The sequence below is a fragment of the Poecile atricapillus genome, chromosome 2, assembly GCF_030490865.1.
Source record: "Poecile atricapillus isolate bPoeAtr1 chromosome 2, bPoeAtr1.hap1, whole genome shotgun sequence".
In the NCBI taxonomy this organism is placed as follows: domain Eukaryota; kingdom Metazoa; phylum Chordata; class Aves; order Passeriformes; family Paridae; genus Poecile; species Poecile atricapillus.
The window spans coordinates 21152488-21175901 of record NC_081250.1 but is presented as its reverse complement, the minus strand read 5'-3'; the positions used below and the strand labels follow the sequence as shown (position 1 = coordinate 21175901).

Below are 23414 nucleotides of genomic sequence, written 5' to 3'. Positions count from 1 at the left end.
TAAAAATACTTCTTGGTACCTTCACTGAACACATATAATACACTTCTATTCTCGATGAATGGCACAGTATGCCTCCCACTGATCTCATTTTTGACCTATCAGTGTATCCTATTAAGACTGAAATATGCTGAGTAGCTTAAATATTCACTTGCAACCCCTGAATAAAACATCTTAATGGTGTTCTTTCACAGAAGAAACACTACATTTACTGAGATGCAACATCACCTATTTATCCCTTCCAGCTTTAATGCATTTGTATTTCAGAATTATCTTACAGTCACATAATAAAGCAAACACTGGAGCAATTGCTACAAAATTGTTTCATTAGCACCTTGCCCTTAAACTTGTCTTTAAGACAAGGTGATTCATAACTTTCATTTCTCATGGATAAATGCACATGCAATTACCTTGATGAAGCTGACACACGGCAACTTAGAGCGCGTGGTGTTTTGCATTATCCTTTTAAGTAATATTAAGATTGTGCTGAAATCATTCTAGTTCACTGTAATCTAGAAACCATGCAACTGTAGCCAGCAAGTAACCAGCAAACACAAGCAAGTGGGGGCAGGCAGAAAGGGGATACACATGCATTTTGAGACTGCCAGTGTCAGTCTCAACAGAAAGAAAATTCAATGCTACTTTCAATGCAATTCAATGCAATTTCTCCTCCTCCCAATTCTGCAGGATTACATGCTGCCAGTAACAAAAGCATCTCTAAGCCCTGGATGTGAATTTGGACTAGGAAATGCATTCCCCCTCATTACAGCATGGCAAGTACGTCATCCCAAGCAGCAAGAGCTAGGACAACTTGATGTTTTGTATCCCATACTTCATCACAGAATAGTAGTTGTTCCACAACAATGTGAATTTTTTTTGTTTTTAAAAGGATCAGGATAGCCATGGGGTTTTTGCTGTATCTGACTAAAGGCTCCAGGTTTATTTCTAGCCACATGTGCAAATGTGCATTACAAAGATGTATTTTATATCCAAAACCTAGGTGCCTATGTCAAGCCTACACACTTAGATCCAGCATCACCTGATGTAACAATGAAGTTCCATTAATTCATACCTGAACCAAAGTTTTCAGTAATGTCATTTCACTGCCCTGCTAACACGACCTACTAAGAAATATCATCAGTCCTTTCAACTTTCTGAATTGATTTGTGCAGGCTTAGAATATTAAAAGGAAAGTCCTCCTCTGCTTTGAAGCGTTACTGCATGCCATCTAAGCACACTTCAACAAGACAGCTTTTTTAGTAGTTTTAATGATTTGTTTCTGCAGAAAAACAACATACTTGGGTGTGGTACCACTAAACCACACTTAAGAAATCTTGAATTTGCTTCACATTCTTCAGGCTTCTTATAGAAGGCATGAACTCAGCTTAACCCTGCCCTGTTTTTCAAAATTGCTTCCTAAAAACAAAGAACATCGAGTGATCCACCAGAATGAATACAAATTTGAGACAGCGTAAAGTTGACATCACACAGAATTTCACAGAAGGCAACCACAGGCAAAACACACATAAAATACTTTATTACTTAAATGCTGCTTAATGCATAATAAATATTAAGATTCTAAAAGCTGTTAAGCAAAAAAATGGGCTTCAGGCAGTATGGTCTTGCTCTTTTTTAAAAGTTTTACAGAATTGAAAGTCAGCTCAGGTAAAATTTCAGAAATCAGCATTCTGAACTCCAGCTGGGTTCAAGTCTACCTCAGCCTGAAATCACATCTACTCACCTTTTTAACCCTCCAAAACAATCACATTTTGGGCAATCTCTGTAAACACTCATCAAACCCACACCCTTCCTTACGATTTGCGAGAATGGCCTGGACACCCTTTAAGCTACCAAAATGAGCATCTGCAATCCAGGATAACTTATCCTTACTCTCTCTCTCAACCATTCTTAACTATCATACAGCTCTTCACTCAAGATAAAATTTCAAAAAGAAAAAGGATGTAAAGCAGCCAAAATATTATTTTTTTTTTACAATTAATCTGTCTGCCTTTTATTCGTGAGTATAATTAGCATCATTTCCCTGCAAGAAACATAAAATAATGTCATTACCATATATCTTCCATGTCATTTATAACCCTGTTAAACACTGCACTGACCCAACTTTTTCAACATCACTACTGCTCTGTTGCTTTAACCTTTTGGGGCAGTGTGGCAGAGGGATGGAGTGGATCTAGATTCCTGTTGATAGCCAGTGCATTGCCTAGTATTTTGCAAAATGACACTGAGAAATCTGTCCTTATATCCTTTGTGAACTATAATCACACAACACAAAGTTTTATTCTCCTTATTTCCCCATTTGATATTTGTGAAGGGCCATGTTTCTTTCTTGCATCTCATTCTTAGCTCTTCTATGTACAGCTTGCCAAAATTAGCATATGACTTAGCACCCTTGTCCTTCATCTAATATGCCACTTCACAGTCCAAAGTACAATAAAACCCATTATTTCTTCTATTATGACTACTCCACCACTTTCCTGCATCCTTTTATTACTAGCCTATTTCTAAAAAAATATTTTTTTCCACCCAAGACACCATAGACATAACTGTCATTTCACAAAGGATGCTGTGTCTCTTCAGTATTTTCAGTCTGTACAAAACCCATTCTACTTGAATGAAAGAGACAAGGGAATTAGCAAAGAGCATGCAACACTAACCAGGCTAGAAAACCCCTTGCTGATCCAGTCTAGCTATAAAGATGCTGCACTACTCACTTTCTGTCCTAGAATCACAGAATACGTTGAGTTGGAAGGGACCCACAAAGATCATCAAGTCCAACTCCTGTCCCTGCAAATGACACACCAAGAATCACACCATGTGCCCAAGGGTGTTGTCCAAAGGCTCCTTAACTCTGCCAGGCTTGGTGCTGTGACCACTTACCTGGGGAACCTGTTCCAGTACTCAACCACCCTCTGATTTTTCCAACCTTTTCCTGATACTCAACCTAAACCTCCTCTGACTCAGCTTCACACTGTTTTTTCAAGTCCTGTCACTGAGCACAAGAGTGAAGAGATCAGTACCTGCCCCTTCACTTCCCCTCATGTGGATGTTGAAGACTGCAATGAGGTCTTCCCCCAGTCTCCTCTCCAAGATGAATTAACCAAGTGATTCAGACACCTCTCATCATGGATTTGCATTTCTTTTTCTCTTTTGGGATACAAAAACTGTCTGATGGTAACACTAGAATAACACATTATTACCCAAGCATGAGGTTTACAACACATCCTAGTGTTTCATACTTTTGCTAGCCCTGGGAATAGAATAATGCACATTTTGCTTGTGGCTTTAGGTTTTCCAAGCATATCTTAAGAGTAAAATGAAACTTCTGAAATTTTCTGTGGGGAGAAAACCCCCCAAAAAACCCCCAATTTTCCTGCCCACATAATGGAAGAAGCATTTACTACAGCAATACCACAGCAAAATTCCACAGAATGGGTTGTGGATAAAGAGACAGAAAGTCCTTTATGGGATTAAGGAATGTATAAAAACTACCTAGTAGGCTACCATTAAACTGGGCAGCTGGAAGAGAATCCAGACATAATGGACCTTTTTACACTGTATGTTACCCAAATACACATGAACTGTACATCCTACTATGCTTTTGCAGTTAAATGCTTGTTTGAGAAGACCATACCATATCTTTCTTTCCAAAGACCAGTGAGAACACATCTTATATAACCCTGTGAGGATGCTGTGCGCAAGTCTGCCAGACATTTATACTGGAGAGACATGACGCCTCATGCCTTGGGGATGATCTGAAGAGCAGTTTTATGCATGAAATTTGTCCCTTGGATCAATGGAGAAATTTACTTCTAACACAGGTATGTTCCTTTAGGGTTCAGTCATCTTCTCAGGTCCTTCCCAAGCCCTCATATCTATGCCAGGAAACACCGAAGAGCAAAGTGAAGCTTTGCACTACATTCCTGTGTCTGCTTTGAGGATTCAGGTAAATGGAATCCACAAGGTTCAAACTGCAATTTCTGCTGCAGACATAAAGAAAAACTTCTGTAAAGAACTCCACACAAAAACCCTCACAACAACTTTACAGCCATGCCTCTGTTAAGTCCAGAATAAAACCAATATATTTAAAGTTGCCAATGCAGAAACCTGAGGGAATTACTGCCACTGTCTCCCAACAGCACATCCTCATGAGCTAGGTCAGCTCTCTAAACTTCTTGCAAATCATCCCATTTTCAAATGAGTATGATGGTTAATGAGTTCGGTGCATAACAGGATTTTGGGAATGTGCTGTCTTCACTGAGAAACTGACAGCTATCAGTCTTAAGTTCCTCAACACCCTTTCTACTGACTACTTTTCTTTCCAAATGAAAACCATAGGTCTCAACTTCCAAAGGGTTTGAGAAAGGATCTGACAATGTTCAGCAAGTATCTGAAACAAATGCCAGTGCTGTCACTACAATCAGAAGAAATAAAAATAAATAAAAACATCCAACACCAAAGTAGATGTTTGATGCTTTCAGCACTTACTATGTGGAACAGGATTTATATTTTAAACTTTCAAGTCTCTGGAAAGAATAAATCTTGATACGTTTTTGTTTGGTTTTCTTTTCTTTTAAATCTTGATGAGTCAGTGTTGACGGGCCTCCTTTGCAGCAAGTAAATGCTGCAGAACATTTTCAACAAAATAGAAACTGAAAGCTAGGTGAAAGTATTATGCAGCTACACAAGGTAAGTGACTGGAATTGACTGTTTCGATTTTCAGCACAAGACCTCCAAACAGTCTAACTTAATGTCATGGAGTTTTGCTACACAGAATTGATTATACTGAGAAGGATATCGAGAGAAGGGAACAGATGCAGTACTCATTCCAGTCACAGGACCTCCCTAAAGACAGATTGGAAATAGCAGCTCCATTGCAGAAGCCACCAAGAACTCCAGAGACCTTTTCAATTAGCCCCACACTCAATCACAAGTACAGCACACTATAACACACATTTCAATAAATTTTGAAACTGCTAAAATTTTTCATACAATCTTTAAAACTTTAATTGCAGTAAATCAACAGTTAAAAAAATAATAAAGCTTTTTAACACCAATTCTTCTTTTCTGACTTTGCACACACTTTGTACTGAAACCACAACATTACCAAAACTTCAAGAGATATTTCAGAAAGTAATTATATTTCAATAACCAATTTTGTTAGGAAAAGCAATGGCTTTGCTGTGCCTGCTTAAATTCTAAACCTTTGAAGGAATTTGTTTGGGTTTTTTTCCCCAAAGTATTTATCACTGAATTATCTGAAGACAGATGAACCGAGTGAAAAAGATAAGAGTCTGGTAATGCACTGCGTCTAGTAATGGGGAGCACCTATTCAGATTCCAGATCTACTAAAACTATGTAGATGACAAAACCCTTGTAAAAAAAAAATAAAAAGGCAAGGAACAGAGAGCACTAAGAAACTTCTGCTTTACTTCTTGACATTTGATAATACTCGCATGCACCTGCTTCCATGGCCAAATAACCAGTTTAAAAAACACACCCGTTTAAAAAACACGAGTCTCTGTCTCAAACCTGGTCCCACTTTTGCTAACTCTATTTGTGAGTCACATATATTTCACAAAAAAACAGAACCACAGCACAAGTTCTGATCGTTTCCACAAGCTATGTAAAATCACGACACGAGACGCTTTTGTTATATTTAATAAATTCAGATCCTTTTCTACACAATTTTAAGTCCCTGCGGAAATGTGGGGCTAAAGACGACCATGCTGCAAAAAAACTAAATAATTATTTCGCAAGGGAAGCTGCCGCATCATTTTCCCGCGTGGGCCAGCGCCGAGCTGCCGCTGACAGAGGCACACGAGCAGTGCCCAGGGCACGGCGCCCCTCAGGCACCGGGAGCCACAGCGCGGGGGGCGGCGGGGGGAGCTGCGGGTGTGCCCCGACGGGCGGGCCGGGGCAGCGAGGCGGGAAGGGCCGGCGAGGCACGGCGCACGCAGGTACCTTGCGCCCAGCGGCAGAAGATGGTGTCGGCCAGCCCGCGGGGCCCGGCCTTCTTGCCCCACACCAGGTGAACGAGCTCCTGGCCCGCCTCGGACATGGCGGGGCGGCGGCGGCGGCGGCCCCGGCGCCGGGCGGGCGCGGCGGCTCCGGCGGCTCCGGCGGCCCCTGCGCAGGAGAGGGAGGGGCGGGGCCGCGCGGGCGGGGCGGGGCCGGGCGGGCCGAGCGGGGCGGCCCTTCCGCTTCCCCAGCAGGCCCTGGTGCTTCCGCGGGCCCGGGGGCGGGCGGGCAGCTCTGCGTGAGGGGGTGGTCGTCACTGTGACTAATACGTCCCTTAGGGAGCGGCCTTTCGACCCGAAAGTTCCCCAAATCAAACTGTTGTGTATTCGCGCTTGGAGTTCTTCCTGTGGTGTGCAGCCGCAATGGAGCGGCGGTACTGTGCCCGCTTTCTTAAGCAATTACTGTGTCGGTAGGGTTGGAAGGGTGCGCTGGAGATAGAATTAGAGAATCATAGAATCATCGGTGTTTGAAGAGACCCTTACGAGCATCAAGTCCAACCATCACCCAGCACTGCCACTGTAACCCCTAAACTGCATGGTTAAGCGCTGGATCCAGACACCTCTTAAACACTTCGGGGATGGTGGCTCCACCGCTTCCCTGGGCAACCTGTTCCAATGGCTGACCACTGTAATGGTGAAAAGGATTTTTCTAATAATCCAGTTTGAATCTCCCCTTTGACAATCTCCAGGTCAACTCGTCCAAGCCCTCACTAAGGCAGAGTCACCTGGAGCCTTTGACACAGGAAAGTGTCCAGGTGGGTTTTGAACGTTCTCAGAGAAACACTTCATGACCTCCCTGGGCAGCCTGTGCCAGTGCTTTGCCACCCCTAATGTAAAAAAAAAAAAATCTGCTTCATGTCGTGGAATTTTTTTGGGTTTAGTTTCTCACCATTGCTCCTCAACTTGTCGCTGAGCACCACTGGAAAGAGGCTGGCACCACCCTGTTGGCACCCGCCTTTTTATATGCATTGATGAAATTCCCTTTCAGTCTGCTAGACTGAATAGGCCCAGTTCCAGCAGTCCCTCCTTGTACAAGAGATGCTCCAGTCCATTAATCATTTGTGTGGCCCGCCACTGGAGCCTCTCCAGTAGTTCCTTGTCTTTCATCATATCCTTAGTGCTTTTATAAAGACTGAGCACATATTGAAGCTGTTACATGTGTAATTATTCTGAATTAAATATGAAAAAATAGCCAATGCTAGCGTGTTTCTGAGTTTTCTGGCATGTCATACTGCAAATTGATCAGAAGATGGGGTAGTTGTACTTCTGATTTTTAAATGTTTTCAAGTATACACACAGTTAAGCATTTCCTGAATAATTGCTGACAAGTCATCAATTTCCTTCAATATTGATTAACAGAATGGATTCTGGGAATAAATAATGCAATTAGAATGGACACTTTTAGATTTTTAGCATAAAGAATTTCAAATAATGGGAAGGAATTGAATTAGAATTAAAGGCAGCATGACCACAAAATCAAGTTCTATATATACTATAACAAAAGCCATCATGTTGCTAGATTTTGTGTCTTTTGAATCAATAGTGCAGTAAAAAGCTAATTTTGTTGCAGTACTTTGAGTTTAATACAAGGTATATCAGACTTGAAATTGTAAACATCCTCTGAGCAGGAGGAAAATACCAAAGTACATTTATTTTAAAGTATGTTGTTGTATATAGATATGAAGCATTTCAGAAAAGTAATTATCAAAATGGTTCCAAGTCTAAGTCAGCTCAACAAATTTCAGACTCTATCCATTAATAGGAGGGTTTTACAAGTCAGAGGAAAGAAGTACAAGTTTTACGCCAGCCCTTCAAGTTCCTGGGCTTCTAGGGAAAAAAATTTATATTGTCATGGATGCTTAGGGTGCAATCTGAAAAAGAATTCAGTAGAGAGAGGGAAGAAGGCACTGCAAAACAAGGATGCTGAACCTGCAATGGGGTGATGGCCACTGCTGTATGGCAGAGGAGTTCTATGGCACCACCCAGAAGCACCAAAAGTTCCTCCTCCTCTTCCATCACTGGTAAACATTGTATGTCTCCACAGAATGCAGTGAAGCTGGTGGAGGGTTTAGAGAGTGAGTCATGAAGAGTGTCTGAGGGAGCTGGGGTTATTTAGCTTGGAGAAGAGGAGGCTCAGGATGGGCCTTGTCACTTTCTACAGCTACCTGAAAGGAGGGTGTAAGCAAGTGAGAGGTGGGCTCTTCTGCCAGGCAACCAGTGACAGGATGAGAGAACATAGTCTCAACTGCACCAGGATAGGTTCCGGTTCAACATCAGGAAGAATTTTTTATGGAGGGGGTCATCAAGCGTTGGAGCTGACTGCCCAGGGAGGCAGTGGAGTCACCATCCCTAGAGGTGTTCAAGAAGCAGCTGGACATGTCACTCAGTGCCATGGTCTAGTTGACAAGGGGGTGATCAAAGGTTGGACTTGATCTTGAAAGTCTTTTCTAGCCTAAATGATTCTGTGACTTTGTGGTGATTGTGGAAAGCAAGTTAATGAGCATGTCCTTTGATTTCAGAAGTACAAACAGATACTTAAGGTGAAACTTTTCCACATATAAGGAAAAGCTGAGTCACAACCTGAAGACCTGTGAGCCAGAAGAGATTCCACAGTTTAATGTGTTCTAAATACAAGTGCAACAAATTTACTCTGTCACCATAGAGTGGAAGAATGCTTATCAGCTTCAAATCTGTGATTACAGACCTGCAGGTGACCTAGCAACTCACATCTCCTGTAACATCACACTATAAAATTGCATCTATATTTGTAACCTGAGTTAGAATGACAAATTGCCACATTTTGGTGCAGTAGCAGTATTTTTTTGTAGCAGTAACTGGTTTGCAGCTAATGCCTTGTGTTGCGTAAAAATGCTTTCACCAGCATGATGTGAACTCTGATTTTGCTAATTTGATCTGTATAATTTGATATGAGAAAACATATTTTCAGAGTTACTCACAATACTGGCAAAAGCAGACAGCAGTGAGAGACACAAGATGTTAAGTGATTTGACCCATCTTGATTTGGTTGGCGTACAGCACATGGAATTCAATATAGACAAATAAAAATTAATTCATCTAGGAACAAGGGAGCAATTCTGGGGATATGTGCCAACTGGAACAATCTGTCGTGTGCTGGTTAGGAAAAGCATTAGGAAATTATTTTGGAAATACCATGAAATATCACTGAAATCATTAGCCTCACTAACACAAATGGTAAAAATCAAACTATATATCAGCTGTAGCAAACAACACTGAATCCAAGCAAATGAGACTCTGGATGTCATCAGTTTCTTGTAAGTGTTGGGCATTAATAAGATAATGGTATGCTGCATATGCCTACCAAAGATTTGGACAGGAAACTTTTTGTGTCAATGAATGTAGGTAGTTGAGTTTCAGTTAGTGAGGAGGACACTAAAAATGATGATTAGGAGAAACTACAAGCTCAGTTGTTCAGTAGCACATTGACAGCTATGCTGGATTTCAGAAATAAATGTAAGTGGATTGAAGTCAGAACTCTTGAACAGAGTGCAAATCTGCATACTACTACATCAAAATAGTTTTTTCTAAAATTATGAAAGTGGTATTTAAATAATTTTTCTGCGGACTCTGGGATGTAAAAACTGTGGTATAAAGTCAGGGCTTCATGGAAGATAAATAGTAGATTTATCTGCATTTTGGGCCTTTAAGTCCTTAAAGTATTTAGAAGTGTGCAAACAGAGAAAGATTAAAAATTACTGCTCTGCAGAATTGTTTGGTTATATTATGAATAATATGCATAATTTTTAAACTAATTTTTCAAATAGTTTCTCTTAAATGCAGGTTTTGTCCTTTTTTAATGTTGGACTGCCATCGTGTGGTTGGTGACTTAAGGTGTAATTTTTTTTCCTTTGTGCAATGCAGCTAATTCTCTCTGCAGGCTGCTGTGGTGGGTTTGGGGTTCTAGGAAAACATAGCAGTTACTGTTCTTTCCCTTTTAATATCTAATCTAAACTCAGATTAGCTTGATTCTGTTGGTTGCAGTATGTTACAGCTTAGAACTGTTCTCTACTAGACAGAAGGATTAGGTAAAGAACATAAGCATATAGTTTTTAAGTGTGCAGTCCCATTTGGTTTACTTAATATATTTTTAAAGAATTAAATCTCTTCATGAAACTTTTTGGATTAATTGAGAATTTAAGGGTTTACTGCTATGAACTGTTGACAGACAGCAGTACAAATTATAGACATTATCGATTTTTGCCAGACAAATCTCAGTGAATTTCATCCACACTGAGATAGTTTTGCCTTACTTGTCTTTAAAAAAGCTGGCTTGGATGGTAAGAAAAACAAATATATTAATTAATGGCAGGCTACTTAGTCCATACAGATACAAAGGGAATTGCAATGGTCTTGTATTACTAAAATGTTCTGAGGAGGTAGAAATGAGTATTAAAGTTTTCTATAATTCCCTTTTCTATTTATTTCCATCTTTTAATTACCTCATTCTGTCCTTCTGCCCTCTTAACCCAACAATAAAAAAATCAATCTGTCAATCAGATCTGTATAGAAAAAATGTGATTGAGAAGTTAAAATATTGTGGTAGTCTAGAAAATGCTGTTGAACCAAATCATGAAAATGTTTTGTTGTCTACCTCTTGGGGTTGAATGCCTACTTCCTACTGGTGTGAATATATCTGAACTTTGTTCATAGTGCAGTACTATATAACTGTTTGCTCTCAGGATGATCTCTGAGAAGAGATTTTAATATCAGAAGTCATGCTCAAAATTCCATTGTGTGCACATTTGTGTCTGAAGAATGATGAATGTCACCTGTAATCAAAATGCTGATCCCTCTGTCCCTCGTAGCAGAGGCAAGTATTGGACTGCGGCTGACATTGATTCTTCCAACTAGTTCTCGGGGAAGAGGTAAAGGTAATTGTTGTAGCAGTGATGGCAAAGTGGTGGTGGGAAGAGATGCTTATCCCTGTTTTGTGCTGTGGTCAGACAGTGGGACACTGTATGGAAGAGACAAGAATATAGTCATGCTTATCTGCCCAGTGTACCCATCCTGAACTGGAATGGCCTAACGGGATTTTGTATGGCAAATGAAAAGGTCCTCCAGTCTAGAGCAGAGTAAGGTTCTTTCTGTCAGGAGAAACACTGGGAGGAAAATTTGGACCCAAAATTTAAATTCTTCAGGTGTCAAGGGGCATCCTACGGCCCTGACACTTTCATTGTCCCTTTTGTCTCTCCTTAGGCCTCCTTGTTTTGAGAAAAGGACAAAACTTTTATTTTGACCTATGTATCAGGACCAGATTCTCTGAAATGATAGAGTTCAAGTCTAAGAAACAGAAAGCTCTCATGTTTCTTATTTTCTCTTTTGAAATGACGAATGAGTGTTAGGTGGAAAAATTTCTTAGTTAACTGGCTCCTACTGAAATTATAGAAGAGAGCAAAAGGGCAGTTTCATACTAGGTATTTGCCTGAAGAATCTGTTGATGAGACTAAACAAGCCAGTGATTTTCCTGTGCATGTGAATGCTTGGGATTGACATCTTTGTGGAATGGGAAGGAATTTCTGGAGAATCACAACTTTTTTTTGATAGCAAGGTGAAAAAGAGTTATTTCTTGTGTATATGCCATATATATATATAGTGTCTTAATGCTATAGACAATAGATTAGTTTTAGGTAAGCTGTTTAAAACTGCTGGAGCCAAAACTCCATCATTTGCAGAAACACCAGTGAGTGAATATCCCTGTATTCCTAGTACAATCTACATCCAAACTTAACCATTCTACTGATGGTTGCATTTCATTTGGATAGAAGAAAATGGACTGTTTCAGAAACAATTTTTTTTTTTTTTTGCAAGTTACCATGGAATTTTCATGTTTGAAGACTTTTTTCTCTTTTGAAAGAGAAAATCCTGGGGTTCTCTATTATTTTCAGATAAAATGATCTTACAGAGACAGGTGAATTTAAACATCCATTATCCTTATGTGGTCACTCAGTGTGGAGCTCTCAGCAAATGCTTTGCATTATGGACTTCAGTTTTTTGGGAGGAAAAAAAAATACGTTGTAATTGGCAAGGAAAAAAGTCTGTAATTAGTAATACTATTAGTAGTATAATTAAATTAAGGATGTCAAGTTCCAACACAGTGATACTAATACTGTATCTCTGGCATTATTAGTTAGAAGTGGCTCAGACAAGCTTAAAGTCCAATTATGCAGTGGGCTAATAACTTGCTGTGCAGTCAGTATCCTCTGGTTAATTGCAGTTTACCTAGCAGTGACAATGCACAAAAGGAAAGATAAAAGGCATTTAGCTTCATCAAATTTAGTAATGTGAACTGCATTTCAAACTAAAAAGTTATTTGATACAAGGGACTGAATTTTTGATTGAAAAAGAGCTGAATTTAACTATATTAATTGCACTGAAATGTTAAAAGAATTAAATATGTAATATTTAGTCAAAATTAAACAGGGAAGTTACAGTCTTATAAAAGGACTGGTTTCCAGCAGAAGATGCCATCAACATGTTTTAGTTTTTATCATGGAAATTTGGTTTTACTGGGGAAGTTTTGTTTCCAAGCAGGTGGTGTGTTGAGAGACTGCAGAATGCAGATGTTGTTCAGATGGCTGATAGCAGAAAGCAAAGATACTCAGAAAGTGGTCTGTACTAAAGGGGTAGGCACCTCCTTCTCTAAGTGTGGCAATCAAAACCATTTGCCCATTTAAGTGTCTTGCTCTCTAAATTATTTTTCCTACTTTTACAGGTTTTCTGTTTCAAGCTCCCCTTTTTTTAAAAACCTGACACACCGGTTCTCATGTCCTCTTCATTTACAATACTTCTATTTAGTAATGCTTGCCTTTTTCATAAATTTTCCATTCTAAACCATTGTTTTGTCTCTTAATCTAAATGTTACTTTTTTTTTTTTATTTTTGCAATGATCTGTTTCTTCCTGTATGACATTATGCTCTTCTGATTTGTGACGAAAATTCATTATTTCATCTCTTTTCATAGAGGCAGCTGAAAATCTCATCTACCTTCATATTGATACTCTCTGTGCAAGAATCTATGAGATCTTTGGGCCGGTGACATGCGTCTGCAGTGCAACCTTAAAAAGTATCACATAATTAGGACATTTTAAGAATACATAAGGAAGAAATCAAGGATCAAATTGAAAAGGCGCACCCATATTGGGACCACTGATTTGTTCAGAGGAGCTGCTGTACTGAGAAAAGCATCCATCAAATGAGAAAATTCAGGGAAAGGGGATTCATGAGTAACCTCATTATTGAGTGAAAATGGTCTTTTCTTTCATCAGAATATTAATTCCTGCTTTCTCTTTATAAAATGTTATCATCACACCAAAATAAATCATAGGATTTTATACATCATTATATTTATATATAGCTTATTTATAAAATTGTGTGTGTGTGTATCATGCACTCAAGCTCGACCTTTGGAAGAATGCAACCAGTGGTTTCTTTGGATCATTGAAATTAACTGGTTTTCCATATTTGAATGAAAATTCTTTGCCCAGTAGAGGGTGTTGTAGTTCTTAGAATAGCTAGAGTACTGCTACTTAGCTTAAGTTCGGTGAAAAAGAAATCCTCAGCACATTCGTGTGGTTGAGAAATTAAGGGTCAGGGGATCTTGCTGAATTATAACAGCTGAACATCTGCTTTGGAATGCACGAAGTGAAGGATTCAAATTTAGAGTTTCCCACAACAACCATGACTTGTCTCCATTTTACACACTGTTGGCATTTTTACTGATAACTTTTATTCTTGAACACATAAACCGTGTTAGAATTTGGGTTGTTTTTTTTTTTTCTCTTTTAAATTTCTCACCAAACAAAATTATGCTGATTAATTTTTCTTCCCATTCTTTTATTTTTTTAAAAAACAGAAGAATAAATACTAGCAAAATCAAAAACATCTCTCCTGTCATATTAAGCAGCAATTGATAGACATCAAAGCTTCAAGTGAAGATTATGATCTAGAACTGTCTAGATAAATTAGGAACATATCCTCAATACCACATTCCTCTTTCAGTTAAAAACTGTGTAGATGAATAGGAGCATTTCCTCAACACTACATTTGTTTGTTACTTAAAACCATCTATTCCTGAAATAAAATACTTGCAATGATTCATAGTCCCTACAGACCATAACTGCAAGTATTAAAAATGTTTTGGGTTTTTTTAAATTTTGTCTTTATATGGAAATAAACAAGTTTTCTTGTTTTGTACAAATTCAGTTTTCTTTGGGTTTTGTGAAACTAGGAATTCCAGAAAGTCCTGAGCCTAGTAAGGGGTGTTTTTTTCTTCTCGCTTCCCTCCTGCCTCTTTGAAATATACTAAGTAGCTTTGGGTATTACATGTTTTTAGAAACTTGAAAATTAAGGCTAGCAAGAAAACTGCTCATTCAGCACAACAGTGGGACTGCTGCGGCTTACATTGCTTTAAGAAAAATAATCAGCAGATAAATTTAAAGTATTATGGCAACTCTCATCTTAAGATGGCTGGTCTGATATTCAAACATCTTGTCACTTGAGTCACTATAAATGGTTGAAGTTTAAATGCTTGTTATTAAATTGTATGAAACTGGTAGTGTCAGAGCCTGTTCTGCAATTTGACATATGGTACATCCTTGCATAGTGTTTTACAAAACTTAGCATTACATGAAGTGCATACAGATGGGTTTCAAAATCCATTCGCCTCTCCTATTGCCTCACTAATTTATTTTTGCTTTAAAAATCTTCATAAGCAGTCAGCATTAGTATATTTTCAGCAGCATCACCTATGTACAACAGAATCCTAGTGCAGCTTTCCTTTCCTCTTTTTATGAAAGCTTCATTCTGTAGCAGTGCAACTGAAAGTAAAACCCAGGAGCTCATCAGGAGATGTGAATGTAAGTCAGTGCTATGATGACTCACATGATGACAGAGAAATGTTTTTGGCTTGGAACATTTTTCATATGACATTGAAAAGAAAAATCAATGTGTGGCTTAGCATGGCAAAAATTTTAACAGGCTTTGTGTATTTTAGTGAAGAAATCTGTTCATTTCAGGCAATGAGAAGGACATATACTCTAAATCTTGCACTTCTGAGCTTCCAGTGTTGTTGCATTTGCATTAGAACTTGCTACAACTGACAGAGAAAATGAAAATCCTGACTCCTTTTTTTTTTGAATTTGAGAGGGCATCATGTTTACAATGAGCCAAAACCTTGGGGAAAGGGAAGTTTCCCCCAAAAAAAATTCAGAAGAGAATGCAAGGCCAGCAGGCAACTAACTGATTCTGGCTTCCCAGGTTTCTGGATTTTTATTTTCTAGTTTGCACCAGCTGGAAACAGCTGCTGTGGAACTGCTTCCTATGTACTCTGGCTACCTCTCATCTCTGATAAGCTTTCTTTACCTGTATATCCTCTGTGCCATGTGGTCTGGGAGGGTCATCTGCCTTCTGTTCTGTGATGAGATTACCAGCTAAACCATTAAGAGTAATGGATGTTGTATGGCAAGGCCTTTAAGAATGCACATAGCGCTCCTACAGCCAAGCTGGTGAGCTGAATAATGGATAGAAAATTAGCTCAACCATTGAACTCTAAGATAGTGATCTCTGATACAAACTTTTCTGTCCTAAATAGAGAAGGCTAATGATTTATATGCCTCCCTCAACAGAAGAGTGTTGAGATGACAGAGCTAGCCTCTTTTCCGAGAAGCATACTGGGAGGACAAGAGCCTGTGACCAGAAGTTACAACACTGGAACATTGGAAACCCCTCCTAGTGCAAGGGGAAAACCTTTTCCCTTGAGCAATCAACTGCTGCAACAGATTGCTTGTATAGGTTGTGGAAACTCCACCCAAGGAGACTAGCCACTCTCGATTAGCCACTGCCTTTAGCATTTGGATCTGAATAGACTTACACTGAGTAGGGTGTTGTGTGTTTTCCAGTGGTTCCTTCCAACTGACCTGATTCTGTCTAAGGTAGTCATTGAATGCATGTGGACTGATGCCAGTAAGAGAGGTTTCTCTCTCTTCATTCATATTTTTGATGTGACAGGTACAGGTGAATGGAGTTTTGTTTTGAAGGGAACAATATAAAAATGAAACAACTAAAATGAAAGAAGAAATCAGTTGTGAATGTTCATTTGTATAGTATGTTACTTGAGTCTTAGAAGTCCATGAACATATTATATGTATTTCACTTTCTCTATGTCATCTTGATATTTCATTCAATAACTTTTCTCATAAGAACTTCATAGTAATTGCATTCACTTTCATGTTGTGGACAATCGCATCATGTAATTGTTTGCTTACACCAATGGTAATCCAGCTGAAACCTAGACTTTCTGCTTTTCCTGGTCTGTTTTCTTTTTTCCTATAATTTCTGATTCCCAGGCTAATTGTGATGATGATGATGATGATGTGTATTCCTTCTGCTGAGAAAAGTTTATAAGTAATTTTGAAGTCTCATCTTCAATGGAGAGGTGAAGTAATTTTATTGTGGCAACAACATACAGAGATAATATAAATTGTACACTGAATGCTTTGATTGATAGCTTAGCAGTTTCTTACTTGAATTGAAGGATCTTGGTGCTTTCCCACTATGTTACCAGCTTGAAAATTAACAGGCTTTGAGATTTCCCCCACTGACAGTCCAGTGTTTGAAAGCTTAAAAGAGAACTATTTGTATGCAAGATAGTAATTAGTGATGGGATCATATTTGTTCTTTCAGGCTAATACTCCATAGAGGAAAAACACCAAGACAAAAACATTGTGCAACCTATGCTCAGATCTAAAGTCTGACTTCAGATTAGCCGTGGTACATTGATAATGAATCTGTTTCTAGCCTTTCTTGGTTTTCTCTCTTGTAATGCCCACCAAAGTTACATATTTTGGGTATCAAATAATTTTATTCAGAAATAAATGGTAGTTATACAGACATTATAGTCTCACTCTGGGATTAAATATGCAGGCAGTTCTGGGTGAAGCTGTATAAATCATAACAGTGTACTCCATCAACTTCCATTTTTATACCCATAAGATGAGGCATTAAGAACAGTTTTTACCTTGGAAAATGAAGAAAGAGAAACAACAAGAATTTATTACAGCCCATAAACAAAAGGAAGGAAAGGGAATAGAATTTAAGGAATAATGTCCTAACTCAAAACAATCCAGAGATTAATATTAAGTATATATAGTGTATATATATATATATATATATATATATAAACTAATTCAGCATAATAAATAATAAGGGAAGAAAATTGTAAATCATAGAACCTAGTTTAGTTTCCACAGTTTGTTTTATATAATATTAGCCAGGCCTTATAGGAAACTGTAGAGTATAATTTTGCAGCGCACTCCTTTGAACTGGGTTTGTGTATGTAAAGACTGTGAAATAATAATATAACAAATGTTTCCCATGTTACCAAGTCTTATAGCAACCTTGCTGTTTGCCTAGAAATCCTACTAGAGCTGGATCTTTTGCTCTCTTTGAGCTTCTTAATAGGCATGGTCTGCAGTATCTGATTTCTCTTCTTGACTCTTAAGTTTTAGTATGTCAAAATTAATATTTTAGATTACTGAATGGAATTCAGTGCAAAAATTTGTTATGGACTTGTTGGAAATCAAGTCAGGTGTCTCCTGCAGTATGCTTTTGAAACATTTTTAAAATAAAACTGAAAATAAATTTTGAAAGTATTTTTGATAACAGTTTGATAACAGTTTTGGCAATGGGGCTTTTATAAGCATGAAAAATATATCATCCTCTTATATATAATTCTGAGCATTATCTTATATATAACAGTACATGGTAAAGAAATACAGTAATGCCAACTTATGTGGTCAGAATCTTAAGTCCAAGGAGGTTCAACTTTGGATGGATTTTCAACAGATGGTTTGGAAGGGTTGCCATTTTTCTGTTCTTACCTATGACTTGTCAACAAAGCTGTGTTGTAAAGCATCTTTCCAGAACCAAGCAAAACAGAACAGGGGATGCTATATAAAATTAGGTCCTATATATCCACTTTTTGTAGCAATCCTACACATACTGGTAGTAGTTCCCTAGATGACAGTCTCTTCCCTTTTTCAGAATAAATGATATAAAAATCTTGGTTAGGATGATGTTGGAAATATTTTAATGTTGATTGCCAAGAGCATCATAAAAGTCATCTTTAATACTTGGCCATATTTCTGTTAGTATAAAACTTGGCACATATGCTGGTGACAGACCTTCAACCTTGTGTCTGGCAGAGATTTGCCAGATGGTCTTCCAGCCGTTCACCTGGAACACTGAAGGTAATAGAAAGTCTATCTGGTCTTTTGAAATATAAATCCCATGCTCTGTATCTCAGTATGGATTCCCAGTAGTGAATGCTGTCTTCATCTATAGATGTTTTGAATACAAATGCTTCTTCAGAATCATGAACTGTTGAAAAATGGGAGAGAGATGTGTTTCATTTTGCTTCTAAAGCTAACTGTGAAGCTTTACCAAAATAATTGATATATACAGCTCCAATTAACATGTTTAAAAACTTCTCTAAGCCATATTGTTATGGTAGGCCTAGAAGGAAGAACTTAAAGATCAGTGACCCAAAAAACACAATCAACCTAAAGTGGTTAATAAATGCCAATATCTGTTTTCAAGCTGGAGAAAACAATAAGCTACAATACATTAGCTTCCTTACATATTTGTATCATGTATGTTTCTAATGCAAAAATACATAAAGAGTATAAAACGCACTGTAAAATACAGTGGTCATTAAATCTCATTTTTCCAAGTTCCATACTAGGTGTGAGAGAAGCAGTTCTGTTACTGTGAAATGGACAAATCTATATTAAAATGTGAGTTGTTCCCAGAAGAACTGCTCCAGTGTGGGTCCCTTCCACAAGGTGCAGTCCTTCAGGAACAGGCTGCTCCTGTGTTGGTCCCCCATGGGGTCACAGCTCCTGCCAGCAAAGCTGCTCCAGTGTGGGCTCCTGCCTTCACAGGGCACCAGTCCTGTCAGGAGCCTGCTCCAGTGCGGTCTTCCCAAAGGGTGACAGAGTCCTTTGGGCATTCACCTGCTCTGCTGTGAGGTCCAGCGTGGGCTGCAGGTGGATCTGTGCTTTGCCAAAGGGTCGAGCACAGACTGCAGGGGCGCAGCTGCCTCACCATGATCTCCACCATGAGCTGCAGGGGAATCTCTGCTCCAGCACCTGGAGCACCTCCTCCTGCCACTCACTGACCTCGGTGTCTGCAGAGTTGTCGTTCTCACATATTTTCACTCTTCTCTTCTGGCTGCTGTTGTTTCACAGCAGTTTTTTCTCCCTTTTAAGTCTGTTACCCCAGAGGTGTTACTGCTGTCACTGTAACCCCCCCACGACCAAAACCTCGCCACACAAACCCAATGCAAATAGTTATGTCAATGTATTCTGTAAGTGTTTTAAAATGTATGATTTGTTCCAGAGATCATGCTTTTTTTCCCCCTTTTTTCACAACCTGTCTCATGTGATTTAGGGTTGATAAGGCATTTCTCATCCAGCCTGTAAAGAATCTGTGAAGCAGGGCCATTGGACGTCTTAACAAGTGCCATGGAGGCCTATCACATCCTCTGCAGTGTCTGAAGTTTGCAGACTTGTTCCCTCTGCAGCAAACAGGCAGAAATCAAGCACCACAAATGTCGAGGGAAGCAGAAGTCTTTTCCAGTGACACTGAAGGGTCTCTGACATGCAGTAAAGTACTGCTGCGGAAAGCCAAAAGGTAAAGATATCATCATGTATTTATATTGCTTTTTAAAAACTCGAATTCCTAAAGGAGCAAAGGATATGTAATTATTCTTTTGGCCTCTCTCTACATCTTTCCTTCCAGTTATCCCTCAAAACTTTTGAATCCTAAAACTAATTTGAAATAATATGGACAGGATGTATTAAAAGTAATGAAGTTTTTTTTTTTTTTGAGAAGTTTTGTGAAAATTAGTATTTGGCTAGCTAATATCTATGTCATTGAGGAAAAGACAAAACAACCTATATGAGTCAGTACATGTGGAGACAATATATGTGCTGAAACAGCTGGTCAGTCACAATGTGTGTGATACCAGCCAGCAATTTCACCTTTTGCCGAGACAGAAAGCTGGGATAAATCAGGAGCTGTGGCAGCAGCCTCTGTGAAGAATGTAGTCTATAACCTGTTAGGAGAAAAGGATTCATTAGCACTGTTGTTCATGAAAAAAATATTTATTTTGTATATTCTGGTTATATTTTAAAGTAAAATATTTATGATCATAGTTGAAAATATTGATAGAAACAGACTAATAAATTTATACCTTGTTTTTAATTAATTTTAACTAATGTATTGATACATATTTTTTTGTTTTAATTTTTTTTTTTTAAATACTGTGCTTACAATGGGATTGTGTCTGTTTCAGCTAAGCACTTTTAATAAAACAGAAAGACAGCTTAGTTTTGTTGTTTACAAGTAATATGGTATCTTCCTTAAGTTAGTCACATATGCTTTCTTAAAGGGACAGTTTTTATCTGGAAAAATGACGCCTTTTTTTTTATTAATCACTGCAAACAATGAAGCTTACTTCAAACTTGACTACAATTCTCTGTTTCCTGTAAGGATTATTTTAACAGGAACTTTTAAAATCAATGTTTACATGATTTAGTTCTGTCACTCGCAGTGCTATAAACCACGTTATGCTATATTTTAGATCTTTGGTAGATGTACAGTACAGATTTAGAATCAGTTTGAAGATTGTATTTGTGTATAATAAAGTTAAAATGTGGAAAGTTAGTGTACTTTGTTGATAAATTTTCTTACTATTAAAAAAATGGAAGAAAAAAATCAGGATATTCTGATGTTATTCAAGTGATTTAATAATTTACACTGCAGAGATCCATTTCCAAACTTAAACCCTCAAACAAACCCATTGTTTTGCAGCACTGGGAGAGTACGTACAGCTCCTGGCTTTGTTCTATTTTGATGAAATGTGTCATTGATAAAAGAGAGTTCAAGCTTCCCTAAACCAATTAAAATGTTCTTGCCTCAGGTGGTAAATAAAAGCACATGATAGAACTAAAGCAGACTGGGAGAGTGGTAATCAGTACAGTAGTTTGGTATTGAACAATATTGAACACTGTAACAATAACACATAATAAATCATTTTGAAAGGTACATTGGATATATTTTTTTCAAGGACAAATAAAGTATACTCACAAGGATCAAAAGGACACCTTAGGTATTTTTATGTTTTATTTTAGAAATTATTGACAGTTTCTTTTAAAAGTAGCTTTACCTGGCTTGACTGCAAAATGTTTATGAGAATACTTTTGGGCATTCATCAGTTAGATGTAAATATGTTTTATTGAAAGCTTTTTTCTTAATAAGATCATGTGGCTGTAATGTTTCATTTTTAAGAGCATTGTCCTGATTTTTATACATTAAATACCTTGATCTCATATATGTGAAATGTGTTCAACCCAGTTATATCATTCAAGCCAATATGCTGTCGCTGTACCATCTTTACCTTTATAGAACTGATTCACTAAAAGAAACGCTTATCTATTAGGAGAAAAGATTTTTGCCCGTTCATAAGAATGTCACTGTGGAAGTAAAAGCAGTTCTATTGTGTTTCTATTTTGAAAGAAGCTAGAATGGGATAAAACCCCTCTCTCCTATCGGAAATTTTCCCTTTGGTCTAAAGGAATTTGACTGTTCTTTAGTATCAGAAGTTTACTGTAAAATGCTAGACTATCCGGATCAAAATATGACTGGGATGCTGTGGGTAAATTCTGCAGGATGCCAGATTAGCTAAAAGTGTGTTGAAGTCGACATGGAGTTACTTTAATGTGTCAGGAGAGCCAGAGATCCTGAGAGAAGTGTCTTTGGTTTGGGTTAAGCTCCCAGTGCGAAGCTTCCTCATCAAAAAGCAACGCAGATGCTAGAAATGGAAGTGCAAGTGAGTTTGATTAGCTTTTGCTACTGCATATCAAAGCTAAGACCAAATTTTCTCTCCTTCTCAAAGGACAGTCAAAGTCAAGGACAGTAAATAACCTGGAAGAGGGGAATTTGAAGTTCTTGGTGTAGCACTTTAGTGTGTGTGTTACCTGCTGCTATTATGCATTAGTTGACCTCTCAAGATAAATATTTGCCTTCACAGAAAGAAAAGAGCAGCAACAAATGTATAATACATATCATCTATAGCTTTAAAATGTGCAAGATAATACAGTTTTTTTCTTTCCTTTTCATTTTTTTTTCAGTGTCACTGCTTGGAAACCTAAAAAGGGACAAAAGTTTTGGTATTCTGTGCATTTTATTAATAACTGTAGGAGACAAGCCTTGTCCCAGAAAGTTTACCAGAAAATTGCTACGTCATGAATAATATGGCAAAAGACAGCGTGTCATAGACCCCCCCAAAAAATAAAGTGAGAAAAATTTTGCTTGAAGCTAAAAGACTTATATTTATTAAATTATATCTGTATTTTAACATAAACCATGGTGCCTTCCATATTTTTTATCTTTTTAAGTCTCTGTTTTATTTATAGACAATATACAAGGTGGTCAAATGGTGGAAGAGAATGTCCAGATGATAGAAATTAAAGGTCTTGTTTCATCATTGTTATTCTCCAGTGTTCTGGTCTTATTCTAAAGGAGCTCCATGTCATCAAAGTCATTACTTCCTTTCTGTGTCTGTTTCAAACCCTTGATATCGCTAAGGGATTTCTTGCATTGGTTCTATATTTTTTCAGTCTTTAAGCAGCTTTGTTCTAGATCATCCTGGAAAACTGTTCTTTATATCCTTCATATATTTATGGCCATTCTTTGTAACTTCACACCAGGTTTGATTTCTTAGACCACAACTGGTGGCCACCAAGCCCACACACAGTGTATTCCTATGGGTCCTCTCCAACGAAGTGTAAGGAAAAGATGGTGCTGTGTTCAGAGCAGCGTTACACAAATGTGCAGTCCTGAAAAGACATAGAGCTTTATGAACATATGAACATACTAACATTTTAACAATTATTTGCAAGATATTTTTTACTGTGCCATATTTAATGTACCTTTCTTTCAGTAGCACTCTTGGCTTCTCTGTCACCACTGGTCACTTCAAGCCATTTGCTCTGTAATGTGCCTACCACACTGCTATGCCAATGGGTCCAGTAGTGGATTCCCACTGGTAAGCCAGCTCAGGAAACTAATAAAAACTGCAGTTTTAAATTTTTTTTTAGTTTATTTTAGGATATCATCTATAGCACCAGCAGGTAATTTGCTATTTCAAATGCAGTTCAGGTCTTCCATGAACCATTTGGCACAAAGTAGTTTCTTTCAGTTCATTCCAGCTCTATTTTGTTTACCAAAAACCAGAAAGATAAACAACACAAATCTTAAAGATCCACAGTTAAAGTGCCAA

General features: G+C 38.1%; 1 protein-coding gene across 2 annotated transcripts in view; it reads right to left on the bottom strand.

Annotated features, from left to right (window-relative positions):
- Positions 1–6168, bottom strand: part of MINDY3 (MINDY lysine 48 deubiquitinase 3) — a 47143-nt gene extending 40975 nt beyond the window's left edge. Inside the window, exons 1-2 of one of the 2 annotated variants that reach the window (XM_058831928.1) lie at positions 5980–6110; positions 1296–1413 (exon numbers count right to left, since the gene is read on the bottom strand). Coding sequence is in view for 1 of the 2 variants with exons in the window: in XM_058831927.1 (XP_058687910.1) it covers positions 5980–6076 (97 nt within the window). In the remaining variant the exon portion in view is untranslated. Of the gene's footprint in view, positions 1–1295; positions 1414–5979 lie in introns of both variants that reach the window. The other variant, XM_058831927.1, reaches the window with a different exon arrangement.
- Between the last annotated feature and the right edge of the window lie 17246 nt (positions 6169–23414).